Below are 17568 nucleotides of genomic sequence, written 5' to 3' on the forward strand. Positions count from 1 at the left end.
GAATTCCATCCTTATGCTTTTCTTCTTAGGATACAATCCTTAAGGTTACAGAGGTTTCTGGTATATAGAGCACCCGGGCATTGGTAACGGAAAGTGTCTGGTTCACGGACAAACCCTGGACTTCATTGAAATGTGCCTCTGCCCTCTTGGTGCTCTGCTCCTATTAACTCTGCATCCTTCGAGATGTCTTTGGAATTATCATGGCCCATGATGGTCATTCCACTGCTCCATTGGAATCCACTGGACCTCTCTCAGTTCCTTCCACGGCCTTTGCTGAGAACCCAGGAGTACCGATATTCTCCAGGCCTAGGTGTTACCTGCGGTTCATTCTGCTAAGATTTTAACACTAAGATTTCCATCAAGCTGGCATGGAGGTATTCTCCAAAAACCCTTTGGTCTGCCTGACCCCCTCACCGCCCCCCCCCCCCCACCACCAGGTTAGGGAACATGGTTCAGGGCACGTCTATCATCGTGTCCTCTCTAACATTATCTAGAGTTCCCACTGACCTCTCAATAGTCCCATCCTTTAACCCCTAGCATTTAAATGGGAGTGGGGATGGAACAGAAGTCTGGCTTGATATTAGGAACTCTAATTCAATCTTTCTCTTCTTGTTTTGAAGCTTCTTCTTCTCCAACTTGGGCAAACGTTATTTAATTCATGGGTTAAGGTCTTTGTTTCTTCTATTCTCCTTTTTAAATGATGTTTATGGCATAAACCTTATGCTGGGTTGCATATGGAGTATAGTCATTTAAGTTTCAAAATATCCAACAATCCAAATCAAAAGCCTTGACTTTTAAAGATTATTACCTCTGTCATAAGCTTCAAAACTGATCTTGGAACTCAAAGCTAAAAATTAGATTTTTGATTATGAGTGCATTCTTTGGTGTTCTCCCCAACTTAATAAATGACTTGAAGCAATAAAAATTTATTGATTCACTGTAGAGATGCAAGTCGTAGGAAACTATTTGTAATTATGAGAAAACCCTTAATAACTTCAAACATTTCTGCAAACAATATTGCAGTAGCAATTTTCTGTGGATCCATAGATTTGTTCAAATCTGGGGAAATTGGCAATTAAGGTGTGATTAAAAATAGCATAGGTTGCAGGAACCCAGTGAAACTGGATCATGAAGTTTTCTATCAGATTTTGTGCTATGTTCTGGAAAAATAATTGGATGAAAATTATGAAGTTGAGGATTAAGTAGATGCCTAGATATTTAATAAATATGAACAGAAACTATCAACAGAACTCATTTAAGGTCATTTAATAAAACATTAACAGTTTTGATTTTTTTTTTTAAAGAGTGGAAAAATGTAGGGAAAATTTCAGCCCTCTTGGCCTGAGGGTATGTTGGTGGTGGAGTGGACAGATTAGGGATATTTTACAAAAAGATCAGTGAGCCAAACAGAATGAATTGGTATCGATGTATACAACTGAAAAGTGGATCCATTTTCAAATGCTAGATATTTCATGACTGAATAAAAAAATAAGCAGTAACCTCTTAATACCTTTGGTTCTCTCAAAGCACAAAGATATGCTAGGTGTCGGTTTGGGTTTTTTATTTACATATCTGAAAGACATTCCTTCTTACCCCCCAAGTAGTTTTATTCTCCTTTATTTTGTTATTTATTTTTTGTTCATAGTGATACTTAGGATTACTGAAATAGAATCATGGATTTTTTTTAAATAAATAGTGTCAGGTTTTAGATGGTAGCCAACTGAGAAATCAGAGAAACTGAATCCGAGTTTAAAATTTTATTGTCCCAGAGCGAGGTTCCCGGGTCTGGGTGCTCAGGGTGCGAGCTAGGGAAGTCATGCCCACATAGGGGTGGCGGGGTTAGATATAGGCTAGCTAGTGGGGGTGCTGACGATGCCTACGGGGCCTCCTGTGGTAGGTTAGGAGTTTCCCAGTGCTTTAGGACCAGGGGCATAGCTATGGGCTGTGTGCAGTGGGCGGGGGTGGGGGGGGTGGGGGGGGGAGTGGTGTCCTTTGTTTGTCAGGGCAGGTCCTGATTGGCTGAGTTTGAACAGCTGTATGCCCGGACGTTCACGGGTTTTAGTTTGGGTGGGGGCCTTCCAGCCAGAGACTACCGGGCCAGGCCTTACAGATAGGAGACCATTTTCCCTCCAATCAATACTTATACTTATGAATGGACAGAAATAAGTCATAATAAGTCATGTTGAACTGAAAATTCAGATTTCACTAGAAATGAATAATATAGCTTAGATAGAATTAAGCCTCAAATAATGAGAAATTCATAGATGGGCTCTTTGAATTAAACTCAAGTGGCTTGAGTTGAGTTTAGAGTGATGCCAAACAGATTTTTTGCCTGACTGGAGGAATCGCCCTTTCTGTTTCCTCTGATGTAGAATGCATCCTATCTCCTTTACTTTTACCTACAGGCCATTCAAAACTCATAATTTTCTATTAGTCCAGAGAACACCAATTCTAAAATACATTTTGCGCTCAAAGTTTACTCTGTTGAAATATTTTGATGAGCTAAAGTTTACAGAAAGCCACCCCTGAGGCTTTAAAAGGTAAAAGTGGAATTATGTTGAAAACATAATTTAAAAAATGATTTGGTTATTTCTGAGAAGCTTATCAAATTTATCCTTTCATTTCCTTAATTTAAGTTGAAAATATTATGAGTGGACAGGATTTTATAAATCATTATGAGAAAAATCTCATTTTTTATGTCTGTCTTTTAAGTTAACTCTTAATATTCCTCAAATTAAGCAATCATGATTAACTTCACTATCTCATAAAAATGAAATGTTTTTTTCCTTCACTGACCCCATTGGTGTAGTTCAGTTATATAGTTTCTATTTACTTTAGACTTGCAGTTCATTCTGACTCGGATTCTAACCATTAATGAAAAACAACTTTTAGAACTTTGTTAATTTTCTTTTTACAGTTTGCACCCAGTTTAAATGAGAAATTTTTAAAATTTGAATAAATTTCAGAGAACATCTCTTCAATATATACTGAAAACATCTGAAGTGGTTGACATAATTATTATTATACAACATGGGCTAATTCACCTTGAGAAAGTCACTAATCTTCCAGAGAGCCCTGCCCACCTCTGGGCCTTTGCACATGCTCCTCCCAGGACTGTGAACATTCCTCCCCTACTATTTGGCTAAAATACACTCACTCTTCTGCTCAGCTTTCTCAAGGAAGCATCCAATGACCACTTCTAGCCTTGCTTAGCTGTTCTCATATTTCACCTGTCAACCATTTACCACACAACACCCACATTACAAATACACTTTAGTTATGAGAGAAATAGAAAAATAGACAAGTAATTATTATGCACAAAAAATAGCTGACAAAACCTAACAAACCAATGCCAAAACCACCTCCACAATCTTTGCAAATTGTCTTTGTGTTGGCAGTTGTGCTCTCCTTTGGAGTTCAACCCTCCTATCAAGGTCAGCCCAAAGCAAGTGCAAAATGTGGGATCCTCCCTCTCTTTTCTGCGCCTGTCTTGTCCTGGGCTTATGCTTCCTAGTGGCCTGTTTACTGGAATTTGAATGTCCCCTCTACTCCCAGGAAAACATATCGACTCCCTGTGCTATATCCTCCACCACAGGATTTTAAGCAAGTATGCCTTAGCCCCAGACTGCCCGACTCCATTGTTTCTTATACTAGTTTAGCTGTCCCCAGCTGATTTTGCCTGGAGGGCAAGTTCTGGGGGGAGGGGAGGAATTTCTTTTCCAGCTGAAGGAGGTGAAGTGACCCACAAAGAGGACTCTGGCTGGCTCCATGCTGCCCTAGGAAGGGGTAGAGTAGAGGCCGGCAAGGAATCCAGGGGCTTCTCCTATGATTCTTTGAAGTTGTGTTTTCTTAATTGGGAACTTGCCAAGTTAACGCAGTTCTTTTTTCCATAGTTTGAAGGGAAGGTTCTGTCTTTAAGACTTCTCTGCCACTTTTAACCAGGATGGGTTAGAACAACGGCTGCCTTCAAAGCTGGACCCCCAGCCATGTGGGGTAGCTAATGAACAGCAATGATCAGCTCTGTATGCCCCCAGACCTTGGGGAACTAGAGACCCCGGCCTGGCCCCAGCAGGACGCACCAGGGGCTGGGTTTGAGGACCCCACTGCCTCTTGGAGAAGGGTGGGGGCTGCATGACCATCACATCCGCACTGGAGCATGGAATTCGCCAGTATTTACTGCAATTCACCAGCCTCTTCCTCCAGCTCTTCCCTGGACACTGCACAGTGTTCTGCTAGACTCCAGAGTTTCAAAATAGTTGGTTCAGACAGTTCCTGCCTGTTTAATAGTAGTCCTGGTAGAGGGAATGATTCCTAGGGTTTCCTACTCTGCCATCTTCTCACAACCCTCCATTATTTTCTCTATTTTTCTATTAAAGTCAGTTAATTTGTATTTTCTTTCTCATCGGCTAGTTTACATAAATGACATTCTCTTAGAGAAGTATCCATCTCGTGTAGGTTTTCAAATTAATTTAAGCAATCGCTGCCTTTCGATGAGTGTTCTTTTCCCTGTTTGGTGATCCCTCCCATGATGTTTTATTTTTACAAATGAAACACATATCCTGTGTTTTCTTGATTAATTGGTTCATTAATCCCCTTATCAAAATTTATTTTTAATTTCATATGTCAATGTTACCGTTCTGTTAATTTTAATTTATATATCCATGTTACTTTCTTTGTTTTCTAACCATTAATTTCAGGTTTAGCTTTATTAATTGCATACTACTGCTTTTATTTCTGTTTATTTTCTTGTTCTTTGAAAACTTTTGAGTCTCATTATTGATTTATTTGTTTTCATTTTTTATTGATGTAAAATTTGAAGCTATGAATTTCCCTCTATTCACTGTTGTAGCAGTGTCCCAAAGATGCTGAATTACAGTGTTTTCACCACAATTTTTTTAAAGAAATATAGCAAATTCAGTTTGCATTCCTCCTTAACCTAAAAGTAATTCAAGATAAATTTTCTTTTCATTGTCCAAGCGTGCTGGTTTGAAAATATGAAGTGCCCCAGAAAAACCATGTTTTAACTCTGATTCAATCTTGTGAGTGCAACTGTTTTTTTTTTCAATCCTGATTCAATAATGTAGGTTGGAGTCTTTGATTAGATTATCTCTATGGAGATATGGCACACCCAATTGTGGGTATTAGCTTTTGATTACATGGAGATGTGATTCCACCCATTCCTGGTGGGTCTTGGTTAGATTACTGGAAATCTTTAAAAGAGGAAACATTTTGGAGAAACCTCAGAAATGACAGAAAGGAGAGAAACAGCAGAAGCCTCAGAGCTGATAGAAACTTTACAACACAGCTGACACAGACGCTGACGTTTAGAGAGCAGAGAGACACAGATGTTTGAGATGCTTGGACCCAGCAGACATCGCCATGAGATGCTGAGCAAGCCAGAACCTGGAGAGAGCCAAGGGAAGCCAAGAGATGAAAGCCAGCCCAGGAGAAGCAAAGTGGGGAACCCCCATAGAAACAGAGACTGAAGGCCACGGAGCCCAGGAGCAATGGACCAGTGTACCTTCCCACCTGACAGGGGTGTTGCAGATGCATCGACCTCCCTTGAATTAAGATATCTTTCCCTGGATGCCTCAGTTTGGACACTTTCACTTCCTTTTGAACTGCAAACTTTTAACTTATTAAATTTCCCTTTAAAAAAAGCCATTCCAGTTCCAGTATATTGCATTCCAGCAGCTAGCAAACTAATATACTAAGTAATTAAGAATTTTTGTTTTTGAGTTTTTTATTCCTGGTTTTACTGGACTGTAATGAGAAAATATAGACTGTGATATATCCACTTTGGAAATCTTAAGAGTTTTTGTGGTTAATTATTATTACTATTTTATGAGTTCTTCTTAAAAAGCTGTAATATTTATTACCAGACATAATATCGAGTATATATCAGTTAGATTTACCTTCTTAATTATGTTCCTGTTAAATGGATACTTTTTTCCCCTTTATTTGTCATGGACTGAGAGAGATTAATAAATGTCTTTTGATGCACGGTGCTTCTTTCTCCTTATATCTCTTGTAATGTCTGTTTTGTGATTGTGGCTGCTATGATATAACATGGAAATTTCACAACTGTTTGATCTTAATTGTGAATTATCTTTAATTCATTAGCATTACAAAATATTCTTCTTATCATTTAATCCTTTTGGTCTGAATTTTGTCCTGTCTGACATAGTGATAACAATCCACACTTGCTTTATTTTATATTTTCCATATATAGCTTTGCTCGTCCTTTTGTTTTATTTCTTTCTAAATTATTTTCTCTTTGCTTTGTGGTACAATCTGATAATCTTATCCTTTCCTAAATGAATTATACTTATGTATACTCAAATCTTTTTTTCATAAAATTTATTTTGAATTATAATTTTTAAAAATGTTCCTTGTATTCTCGCAAGTAGTGGGGACAACCAAATCAATAGGCAGAGCCCTCGTTCTTGGGGTTCACCCCTATGAAACTTATTCCTTCAAAGGATAGACTAAGCCTATTTAAAATTATGCCTAAGAGTCACCCCAGTGAACCTCTTTTGTTGCTCAGATGTGGTCTCTCTCTCTAAGCCAATGTGGCAGATGAACTCACTGCACTCCTCCACTGCATGGGACATGACTCCCTAGGGTGTGAATCTCCCTGGCAACGTGGAACAGAATTCCCAGGATGAGCCAGGACCCAGGATCATGGGATTGAGAAAGCTTTCTTGACCAAAAGGGGGAAAAGAGAATAAGGCAAAAGAAAGTTTCAGTGGCTGAGAGATCTCAAACATAGTTGAGCGGTTATCCCGGAGGTTATTCTTATGCATTATGTAGATATCCCTTTTTAGTTTATGGTGTATTGGAGTGGCTGAAGGGAAGGATCTGAAACTTGAACTTTGTTCCAGTAGCCTTGATTCTTGAAGATGATTGTATAAAGATATAACTTTTACAGTGTGACTGTGTGATTGTGAAAACCTTATGTCTGATGCTCCTTTTATCCAGGGTATGGACAGATAAGTAAAAAAATAAGTATAAAAATAAATAAGTAATAGAGGGGATAAAGGGTAAAATAAATGAGGTAGATGGAAATAAAAGTGGCCAATGAGAGGGAGTGGTAAGGGGTATTGGATATATGAAGTTTTTCTTTTTATTTCTTCTTCTGAAGTGATACAAATGTTTTAAAAAATGATCATGGTGATGAATACACAGCTATGTCATAATATTGTGAGTGATTGTATATCATGTATGGACTGTATGTATGTGAAGATGTTTCAGTAAAAATGTTTCCTTAAAAATTTTAAATATTCAAAAGTATACCATATTTTTCAGCATTACATGTTATGTATTACATATTACATATTTTTCAAATACGAATGCAGTTCACTTTTATTATTGTTTTTGTCAGGAAAGAATGCTGGGTTTTGTCAACAGCTTTTCTGTGTCTACTGAAATAGGCAATTTTTTCCCCTTTGTTGTATTTATGTGGTGCATTATGTTGATAAATTTTTGCATGCTGAAGTACCTTTGCATTCCTGGAATAAATCTCACTTGGTCATAGCAAAAGGAAAAAAATGTTCCTCGGGTGCATGGGTGGTAGAATGCTGACTTGCCATGAGGGAGACCCGGGTTCAATTCCAGGCTCATGCACCACCCACCCCCTGAAAAAAAAAAAAATATATATATATATATATTATATATATTGGTGTCCTCCCTCACCTCTGCCTGCATGCCTTCTTACATGTATAGCTAATAAATTTCCTGCCTGTTTAGTATTAAAAAAAAGTGTTCCTCCCTTTTTGTTTTATTTTCCTTTTTGGAAACTCCAATTTTGACTATGTCAGAACTTCTTTTTCTGCTTACAATATTTATTATTTTCTCTCTAAACATTTTTATCTCTCTGTTTTAATTATCTTTTTGTTTCCATTTTCTCACAATGATTATATTTTCTCAGCCACTGGCTTCTCCATAGTTGCTTCTTTTTATCGTGCCCTTCCAAATTCTTCTTTTTTAAAAAAAATGTGTTTTGTTTTTCTTTTCTAATTTTCTGAATTCTGCAGGGGCATTTTCATCCCTTCTTAAGCTAGTTCTGAATCAATCTTAGTCCTGAATTTCTACTTTGCATTTTTCCTTCTTATGGAATATTCATTTTTTCTTTTTGTCTAATTTCTTTATCTAGTTGCTTGACATTTCTGACCAGCTTCATGGGAACATTTTTCCAGGGCATGTTCTTCATCTGCAGATAGGTTTTGTTGTTCTTTTCACAATTCTCATGTAGAATCTTTGTATTCGTGTTATACCAATTCTGATTTCAATGCTCCGCACAGAATGAACTGAAGTTCCCTGGATCAGCAATTGGGGGAAACACCTACTCAGAAGATGAGGAAAGGGGACAGGGTAGCCTTTTGGGTTCCTTTTGGGTTCCTTTTGCTTCCAGTTGTTGTGCTCCTGCCGATTCTTGATGTAGAGGTGTCTCCTGTGCTTTCCTGCCCAGGACCTAATACAGGAGCAGTTCTGAAAATAGCCCTGCTCACCCCTGCTCTATTCCAAGGTTGCATCAAGGGTATAGCTTCTGAAATTCAAACTGAGCATCTTGCCTTCATTTCAGAAAGTGTATTTTAGTTGCAGTCCTTAGATACTCCATCTTTTGAGCTTTTCGCTCTGTTCCTGGTTCTCTTCTTACTGCCTCCTACACACCTACTACCCACTCAGCATTTCTAAAAAAGGAACCAGAAGGGAGAAGAGGGGAGAGATATTGTGAGGTTGTTGAGAAGGGTTGATTTGAAATGGAAAGGAAGTGTTTAAAATAAGGTTTGAAAGGTGCAGTTGGGCTAATATGCAGCAGATGTTTTCCTTAAAGTTAAGGGGAACCAAAGAATTTGCTTAAGTGGTAAAGTAAAAAATCAAGTATTTTATAGAATTAATTAGGCTTTTTTGTCTAATTCTATATAAAATTATGTGCACACAATGGACACAAAAATAAGCTCTTTCTTAAAATCTAGAGAAATCTGGATAATGAACATGGGTTAAAACTATAATTAGAACTTTCTTGTGATATAAGAACAACATAAGCTCTTTCAAAATTCTGGAAAATGGAATGAAGCAGGACTAAAAATTTTAACATTTTAAACTTAATTTTCTATTACTAGTATATATATATGTAAATGCATATGTTATACTTCACTGTTCTAATATTGGAATCATACACTAAGTATTTTGACCTGCATTTTATTCTTTTAAAAATATATATTAAGAACACATTTTATAAGAAACAGGAGGGAATAAATGGGAAAGGATATTTGTTAATATTTATTTTACATGCAAGGAAGAAAGTATGGGTTCTTTTGTATTACTGGTTACCAGGTCATAACTAGTTTTCAGATTTATCACACAAAAATATTGTGCGGCATGCCCAAGTAAATTTGCATCTCAGAAAATCGATAAGTAATTCTCTCAGTATTTTTAGCATGTCCCAAATATTGTCTGGAACACACTTATACAAAAAAAAAGAAAAAGAAAAAACATCCATTGCTTCTCCAGAATTCAAACCTTACCAGGCATCCTGTATTTTCTCCCCTTTTTCTTTTCCTTTTATTGAGGTCAATTCACGTATATAAAATTAAGCATTTTAAAGTGAACAATTCAGTGGCATTTAGCACAATCACAGTGTTGTGTAAAACTGTCTCTGGTACATTTTATCACCCCGAAAAGAAAACTCATCACCCATTATGTAATTGTTCCCCATTCCCCCATCCCACCAGCCCCTTGGCATTCACCAATCTGGGTTCTGTTTCTATGGATTTACCTATTCTGACAATTCATATAAATGGAATCATACAATATGTGATCTTTTTTGTCTGGCTTCTTTCACTTAGCCGTTTTCAAGGTTGATCCATGTTGTAGCATGTATCAGAACTTCATTACTTTTTGTGGCTTAATAATATCCATAGTATGTATATATCACAATTGATTTATCCATAGATTCACAGACGGGCACTTAGGCTGTTTTCACCTTTTGGCTATTGTGAATAGTGTTACTATGAACATGTGAGCATGGGAATTTGAGTACTTATTTTCAATTCTTTGGGATATATAGTTAGGAATGGAATTGCCGGTCTACATTAATTCTATGATTAACTTTTTGAGGTACTGGCAACCCTTTTACATGCATTTTGTTCTAAATGATAATATTTGAACAAATATCTTCTAAAGAGGATCTATGCATTGACTGTATAGTATTCCATTATATGAATACAGTGGAACTTATTTTATTAATTCCCTATTACAAAATGTTTAGGTTCTTTTGACAATATAAATAGTATTGTACTTTTGTTCTGCTACCTCAATTTTAGTGTACCTTTCCAAAAGGCCTTTTGAATAAATTGGAAGGAGTGAAATTACTGGACTGGAAAACTATATAGATATTCTAAATCACTTTTTCAATTTTATACTTAAATATGGCCTCATCTTTATTATTTCATATTTTAAATTACTAGTGAAATTGAGAATTTTTTTCACAGGTCATTTGCATTTCTCCTTTTATAAATTACCTGTGCATGCTCTATGCCCAAGTAGTTCTTGGAACATTGCACTTTTTCTGATACTTAATAAAAATCTTTTGAAATATGGCAAGTATCTGCCCCTCTCCATTCCCATCTTGGGCTTGTCTTTAAGTTTTGTCTTTTTAATGCAAAATTTAAAATGTTTATGAATCTATTTGTATGCTCATTTTATATTTTATTTTTATAGTTAGAAATTCACCTTTTAAAAACTGTATGTGTACATGTTGTCTTCATTTTCTCCAATTTTGAAATGCCACAATTGTTACCTATTATTTGAGGACTGTTTTCTTTTATCTTTCCCATTATGTTCCATTTCTCTCCTTGATGCTTCTTTCACTGGTATTACACTCATTCAGTTGGAGCACTTTATAAGATGCTAGTTTATATTGTAAATAAATTTTCCTTTATAAACTTCTATTTCAAATTCATTATTTTCACCCATTTTTTAAATATAAAATTAAGAACATTTTGCCAGGTTCTAAAAAAGTGCCTTGGAATTTCAATCTTGACAGCACTGAAACTAAGTATTCATTTAGGAAAAACTGAGTATGAGGAACTTTCTATTTCTCCTTATCAAATTTTTATATTTTTCCCTTAACTGTTTTATTGTTTTCTTCATATAAGATGCATGCACACACTTAAATGTATATGATTTTTCTTGTATATGTCATGGTTTGCATCTAGACAGTTAGAAGCATTCTTAACCATATAAAAGTATCCAATTGTTTAAGGAAATTTCTCAACAATGATGTAATTTTATTGTTATCATTATTCTTTGGGGATCTTACTGTGAAAATTATATTGTATAATTACTTTACCCTTTTGAACTTTTAACTTTGTTTAAAATTTATTTTAAAAACCCAACATTTTGCTCCTATTTTATTTTAATTTAAATAAGAAGAAAGTCATTTTATAGCTCTTTAGAGATTTTATTTCACAAAAATAAGTAATAATAAGGATAAATTGATTTCAAAACCTTATTCTCAGTCTTCATAAGATTATAACTATCAATTGCCTCACGCTAGCCTGTGGCATGTATCTGCTTAAGTATTTCCTGACTTGTGTCATAAATGGTTTTCATCTCTAGGCCTCGAATTCCTTTATTAATTGAAGTTATTTTTATAGGCCAAAATATTTAATGTTTTTGTTCATATTTTAGGTTGAGGGGATGGTTTGGCCATGAACTCAGCACCAGATTTAAAATGGATAACAGTAGGTGTTTTTAATTTTACTTTATAAGGCACTTCATTTGAACTTTATTTCAACTTTCATGTCTTTGTAATCTATGTATTATATATATCCCATTGAGAGTGCACTTTTAAAATGCCACTGAGGAGTTTTAAAATAAGAAATAACATTTTGAGAGTGTAAAAACTAAGCATTCGTAGATTTTAGCATGGTTTTGAGTCTCTCCTTGGTAGGGAGATAAGGCAGGGATGGAATCTAACAGGCATGTGGATTGCACTGCTCTTGTCAATATAGAGGAATGGAAACGTTGGGCCGCAGGGACTGGTGAGAACTTTTGGTTTGTAGTCAGACCCAAAGAGACTTGGGCATAATTCCCTCTTTGCTGTTAATGGTTTTGGGGTCTTGTGCAAGTCGTATTTATCTTTGACATTTTTGTTTACAACAAAATGTTTGACAAATGTTGTTTACAACAACATTTTTGTTGTATTTTGTTTTCCACCTATCACGTGAGAATAATAGTACCTACTTCCGAGTTAGTTTTCAGGGCAAGACAAATTCACATATGTAAACCGCATAGAACAGAGAAGTGCTTAATAAATGTTCATTTATTTCCTTCTCCTTTCCCAAAAGTTCCTCCCTCTGTTTGACTTTGAGCTTTAGGAAAGTGGCCTCTCCTGGGGGAAAAAAAATGTCACACACCAGAATATAAAGATCCCTCCAAGCAGTTAAACTATGGTGGGTCATCATGAAAGTGTGGAGGCTCTACAAACTGCCCTAACATCTGCTTACTGAATCTATTCTTCCATCATATGTGATAAATAAAGCATCATAAATGTTCTGTGAATTCAACTTCAACTTGATCCTTCAGATTGTTTCCAACCTGGAGATACTATTTTAAACATGTTTAAATGTGTCACAACTGGGATGCCAAGTATCAAGATGGGCTACTCCACTGTCAGTTCAGGGAACCTGCATTTTTATTTTGGCAGATGAAATAATCAGCTCTGTTATTATTATGCAACTTACTTAATTTCTTTGAAGTGTTTTTTTTTTTCAATCTGAAATTAAGGAATTGGATCAAATTAGAGGCGGATAAGCTTTTTTTTATTAAGTTCGAGTAGGACATATTTCTGGCTTTTTGGGTTACGTGTTCTTTGTTGCAAACATTCAGCTTTACAGTTGTGGTGTGAAAGCCACAGTATGTGGGTGGATAAGTATGGTTGCATTCCAACAAAACCTCATTTGCAAAATTAGGTGGCAGGCCAGATTTGATCCTCAGGCTATAGTTTGACTACCCCTGGTAAGATGAAACTGTAAATAGCCAGGAGTTCGAAGATTCGCTTAGTTAGTCTTCATGTCAACTTGAGCTCTAACTAGCCATCAATTTAAACTTATTGGATTGAACTTGCTACTATACAATCTACTTCTAATTAGGATATTATATACTACTAGTTTGCGTTTTCAAATCTCTCTAGAGCAGATCATTTTCTAAAAAGATTTTGTTTCCCTAGGAGAAGCCTCTTGACCTAATGATCCTAGAGATAAATGTCACTTCCAAAGGTCATTTCATTCATCCTTCTGCCATTGGGTGACATTACAATTATCCATCCAATCTCCAAGCCATTTACATCATAATGATCTCTCTCACTGATATATTTTTATAATAGCAAAGCAAAACATGGGGCAGAACAAAGAATGCTGGCTTGGGATGGGAGGGCAGAGGATGTTGCTCAGAAAAGATTCTAGAAAAGATTTTTTTATATCTTGCATCTAAGGGCTCTAGTGTTTGGTGGGCTTCTGAGCATACAGGGGCAGGGAGATGGGCATTGCAAGTAAAGGGGAAATGTCAGCATTTTAGTTCCATGGGGGTTCTCTTAAACCTCAGAAATTCCAAAAATAAAAGTTTATAAGGCTTACTATTTTACTCTCCACTTGACTACTGTACTATCCTTATGGACACTTGTTGGATACATTCTATAAAAATAACATGTCATTAATTTTTCAGAGCTACAGTTAATCCCTGGGGTAAATGGATTCCGACTTTCAAATCCTCCTATTTTGTTGGTCTGTTCCTTACATGCTAGTTTAGAGGTAAGTGGTCTTTGCTCCAAGCTTCCCACAGTTTCACCTTGTTCTTGAACCGACTGTGAGATGGGACCATAATTTCTCTGCTATTCAGCAAAATTTTAAATTGGTCCATTCCATGAGCAACAAGCAAAGGGGATCGTTCTTTAGGACAACAACATGTCATTTATATGTCCCCTTTTATTTACATGTCCAGCTCCTAGCATAAGGCTTGGCACATTGTTCACACTTAGTAAATGTTAAATGGAATTGATTTGGGGAGGCATATTTTGTTCCACTTTGAATCTGTGCAAATTTGATTAAGTAATTTAAATTTCTCTTGGTCTCTCTATGCACTAAATAAGCAGCAGTATTTAATGGTTCTTCTTCCAGCATACATTTATTGAGAATCTATCATATAGAAGACATTTCTGATTACAGAGGACTTTGTCGCTGCTGGCTCTGTGAGTCAATGAACTGCCAAAGAGCCATGTGACAAACCTATAGGAAGACATACTTAAAACAAAAAAGAATAATCTAGAGTAAGCTAAAGATTGGGTAAAGTTGTCTCATGAGGTTAATATCTGTATCCATCTATTCATCAATATTGTCCTATCCAGCTGTCTGTCTTATCTACTTATCTATCTAGATACCTGTGATGGTTGGGCTCAGGTGTCACTCTGGCCAGGTGACGGTGCCCTGTTGTCTGGTCAGGCAAGCCCTGGCCTGACCATTGCTGCAAGGATATTCCATGGCTGGTTTATTAGTCATTGGGCAGTTGATTGCATCTGTGACTGATGAATTTATTAAGTTGCAAGTCCACAACTCTAAGACCAAGAAAATGTCCCAACTAAAGCAAAGCTATAGAAATGTCCAATCTAAGGCATCCAGGTAAAGATACCTTGGTTCAGTAAGGCTGATGATGTTCAGGGTTTCTCTCTCAACTGGGAAGGCACATTGGGAAGTCTGCTAGCTTTCTCTCCTGGCTTCTTGTTTCATGAAGCTCTCTTTCAGGGGCGTTTTTCTTCTTCATCTCCAAAGGACTCTGGCTGGTGGACTCTCAGCCTGCCGCTCTGCCATGGTTCTGTGGCTTTCTCCTCATTCTCCAAAAGGACTTTCCCCAAAATGCTTCCTCTTTTAAAAGATTCCAGTAAACTAATCAAGAAACCACCTGGAATGGGTAGAGTCACATCTCCCTCTAATCAAAAGTTACCACCCACAAGTGGATGAGTCACATTTTCATGGGAACAACAAAAAAGCTCCCAGCCAGCAATATTGAATGAGAATTAAAGGACGGAGCTTTTCTGGGGTCCACCACAGATTCAAGCTGCCACACTATAATCTATACCTAAAATCAAATTGTGATTATTTGAATACTATTTTTAGGGTTAAACTAAGTTTAGTTAAAGAAATATATATAAGTACATATATTTAATAAAGTATATACTGTAAATAAATACACACATGTATGTCTAATTGAGATTTTAAATACGTAACTATTCAAAAAAGCAAAAAAAAAATTTCTGTAATACCTCTCCAAATCATCTAAAATATCACACTTTAGGAAGTCTTGTTGTGGAAGATTCTAGCAAACAAGTGACTGAATAAAGACTTTCAAAATTCCTTCCAAAGCTAAAAATTTTCTAATTTGGGGAACACTCATAGCAGTTTCTCATTTTGGCCACTTGAGGGCAGTGCCAAACTCCTGTTTTTATGCAGCTTCACCACTAGATAGTGGTAATGAACGCAGTTCATTTCATCCCACTTTAAAAGGCACTTACTCAGTTTGACCACAAGATGGCGCTTGTGCTGTTTTCACTTTTCTGGCAGACTTGTTTGTTTTTAGTTGAAAATAGAACCAGTAACACGAATTTTTAACTAGTTATACATTTTTTTTGAAGTTTGGGTGTGACAACTGCTTAATAAATCATTATTGATATTTATTTATAATATCCAATGAGAGAAACGTTTATTTAAACATGTTGAAACAATAAAATTTCTGCTTACTTTGAAAATGTATATGGAGAAAACAAGTTAAAGTATGAAGAGCCATAAGGCATAGCTTAGGGAGAACTGGTATTTAGAGTTGATTTTCTCTGGCTTTCCTTGCTTCTGCAAGTGTCTTCCAGCCTTACTTTATTCAGAAATTCTCTTCTAGACACTCCCACTGTGGCATGTTCCCTACAATGACCTCATCTTACTTCCAGTCTTCCCCTCTTCTGCCACAGGAAAGATTAATTTTTTTTAAATTTTTTAAATTTAAATTTTTCTTACCATAGATTTCCTATAACACTGTATTATAGTATCCATAAAAGTCTTTGTATTCTAAATTGGAAGATGGAGATTAATGTTTTTCCCCTTCATTAATTTTAAATATTATGTTATCTAGAAAAAGGACTCTGAAACCCACAGGAAAAGGCTACTTTGGAGGTTTTTGCCTCTTTTATTTCTTGGGGGGTCTTTTTAAGAAATAACACACTGAGGTCATTCACTGTTGAAGGCTCTGTTCTAACCAAAATTGTCTTTAGTAAATGAAGTCTTATGTTAGAAAGAGTGCTTTTTAAACTTCTTCCCCCCAGTATAAATTGCCAAATTCTAAAGTTACAAAACAATGCATTTAATTAATTCCCATTTTCTATCTGATTCTTACTTTCTAGATATTTCTGAGCTTGATTTGTGAGTAAGTGTAAGTGAATTAACCATTGCTTTATCTGTTTAAAAGTTATTGCTGTTAGGAGATAGGTGCTTGAAGTTTCGGTTACTAAAAGAAATAAATTTGTGAATCTAACTGCCTCTCTTTGCTTTCTCTATTTCACTTTTGGAAATATTCTTACATGATGACCTTGTAGTCAAATAACAGCTAAAGGAGGAATTCAATATTTAAGAATTGATTATATATGAACATGACCTCATTTATGCATACAATGATGTTTTTAAAAGGTAATAGAATTCTAGGGAACATGGCATAGTAGAGAGTTTCAGGAATCAGTTCTTCCACCAAAAAACTATTAAACATGCAGGAACTGTCTGCAACAACTATTTTGAACTCCAGAGGTGAGAGAAACACTGCACAGTATCCAGGGATGAGCAGGAAGAAGAGGCAGATTAAAACTATGGTAAAGGATTGTAAATTGCTCTCTCTGTGTGGCAGCTACAGGTGCCCGTCTCCCACTCTCATGGAATGCCACGTGGGGGTCCAGTCCCTGACTAGCTTGCTAGTGACAGAAAGGAATGTAAAAAAACCTCTTTCCTGAAAAGAGGGGTGGGCATGGCCAATCGCTGATCACAAATTTTGATGAACAAATATGGGTCACTGGGGACCCAGCTATGACAGCAGCTATCATTTCATCCTCCCCCTGACAGGGGTGGCAGCAACCTTGTTTCAACCCCTCCGTTGGAAGGGGTGGATGCAGAGGAGATCTGAAGATGCGGTGCTCCTCAGGGTTGCAGGGGACAGGTAGCTGAAGGTCTGCATTTGCTGGGCGGGCCAGGAAAGCTCAGCTTTGGGAGGCCATGAGAGCAGCTTTTGGAACCCCTTCTGATTCCCTCCCCAGGACACTTTGGAGCTGATCTGCACCCTATTCCTGGGTCCTTTATGTTTTGGCTGGGAAAGACTGATTTGGGAAAGTTCTTTGCAGGGTAACCCTCCTCCCAGAATTTATCCTCTAGGCAAAAGTAGACTGAGACAAGAAAAGGAAGGTAAAAAAATGCAGAGGTGACTGTCTGGGACAGTGGCCTGTCAGCTTCTAGGAAATGAGACAGCCAAACTCCAGTAAAC

General features: G+C 36.7%; 1 protein-coding gene across 2 annotated transcripts in view; it reads left to right on the forward strand.

Annotated features, from left to right (window-relative positions):
• The window catches only part of KYNU (kynureninase), a 154857-nt gene that overhangs the window by 126505 nt on the left and 10784 nt on the right, over window positions 1-17568 (forward strand). For both annotated transcript variants that reach the window (XM_077153693.1, XM_077153694.1), the window contains 2 exons: window positions 11698-11750; window positions 13732-13817. In XM_077153693.1, coding sequence (XP_077009808.1) covers window positions 11698-11750; window positions 13732-13817 — 139 coding nt within the window. The remainder of the gene's footprint in view (window positions 1-11697; window positions 11751-13731; window positions 13818-17568) is intronic.

The sequence above is a fragment of the Tamandua tetradactyla genome, chromosome 3 (genome assembly GCF_023851605.1).
Source record: "Tamandua tetradactyla isolate mTamTet1 chromosome 3, mTamTet1.pri, whole genome shotgun sequence".
Taxonomy (NCBI): Eukaryota; Metazoa; Chordata; class Mammalia; order Pilosa; family Myrmecophagidae; genus Tamandua; species Tamandua tetradactyla.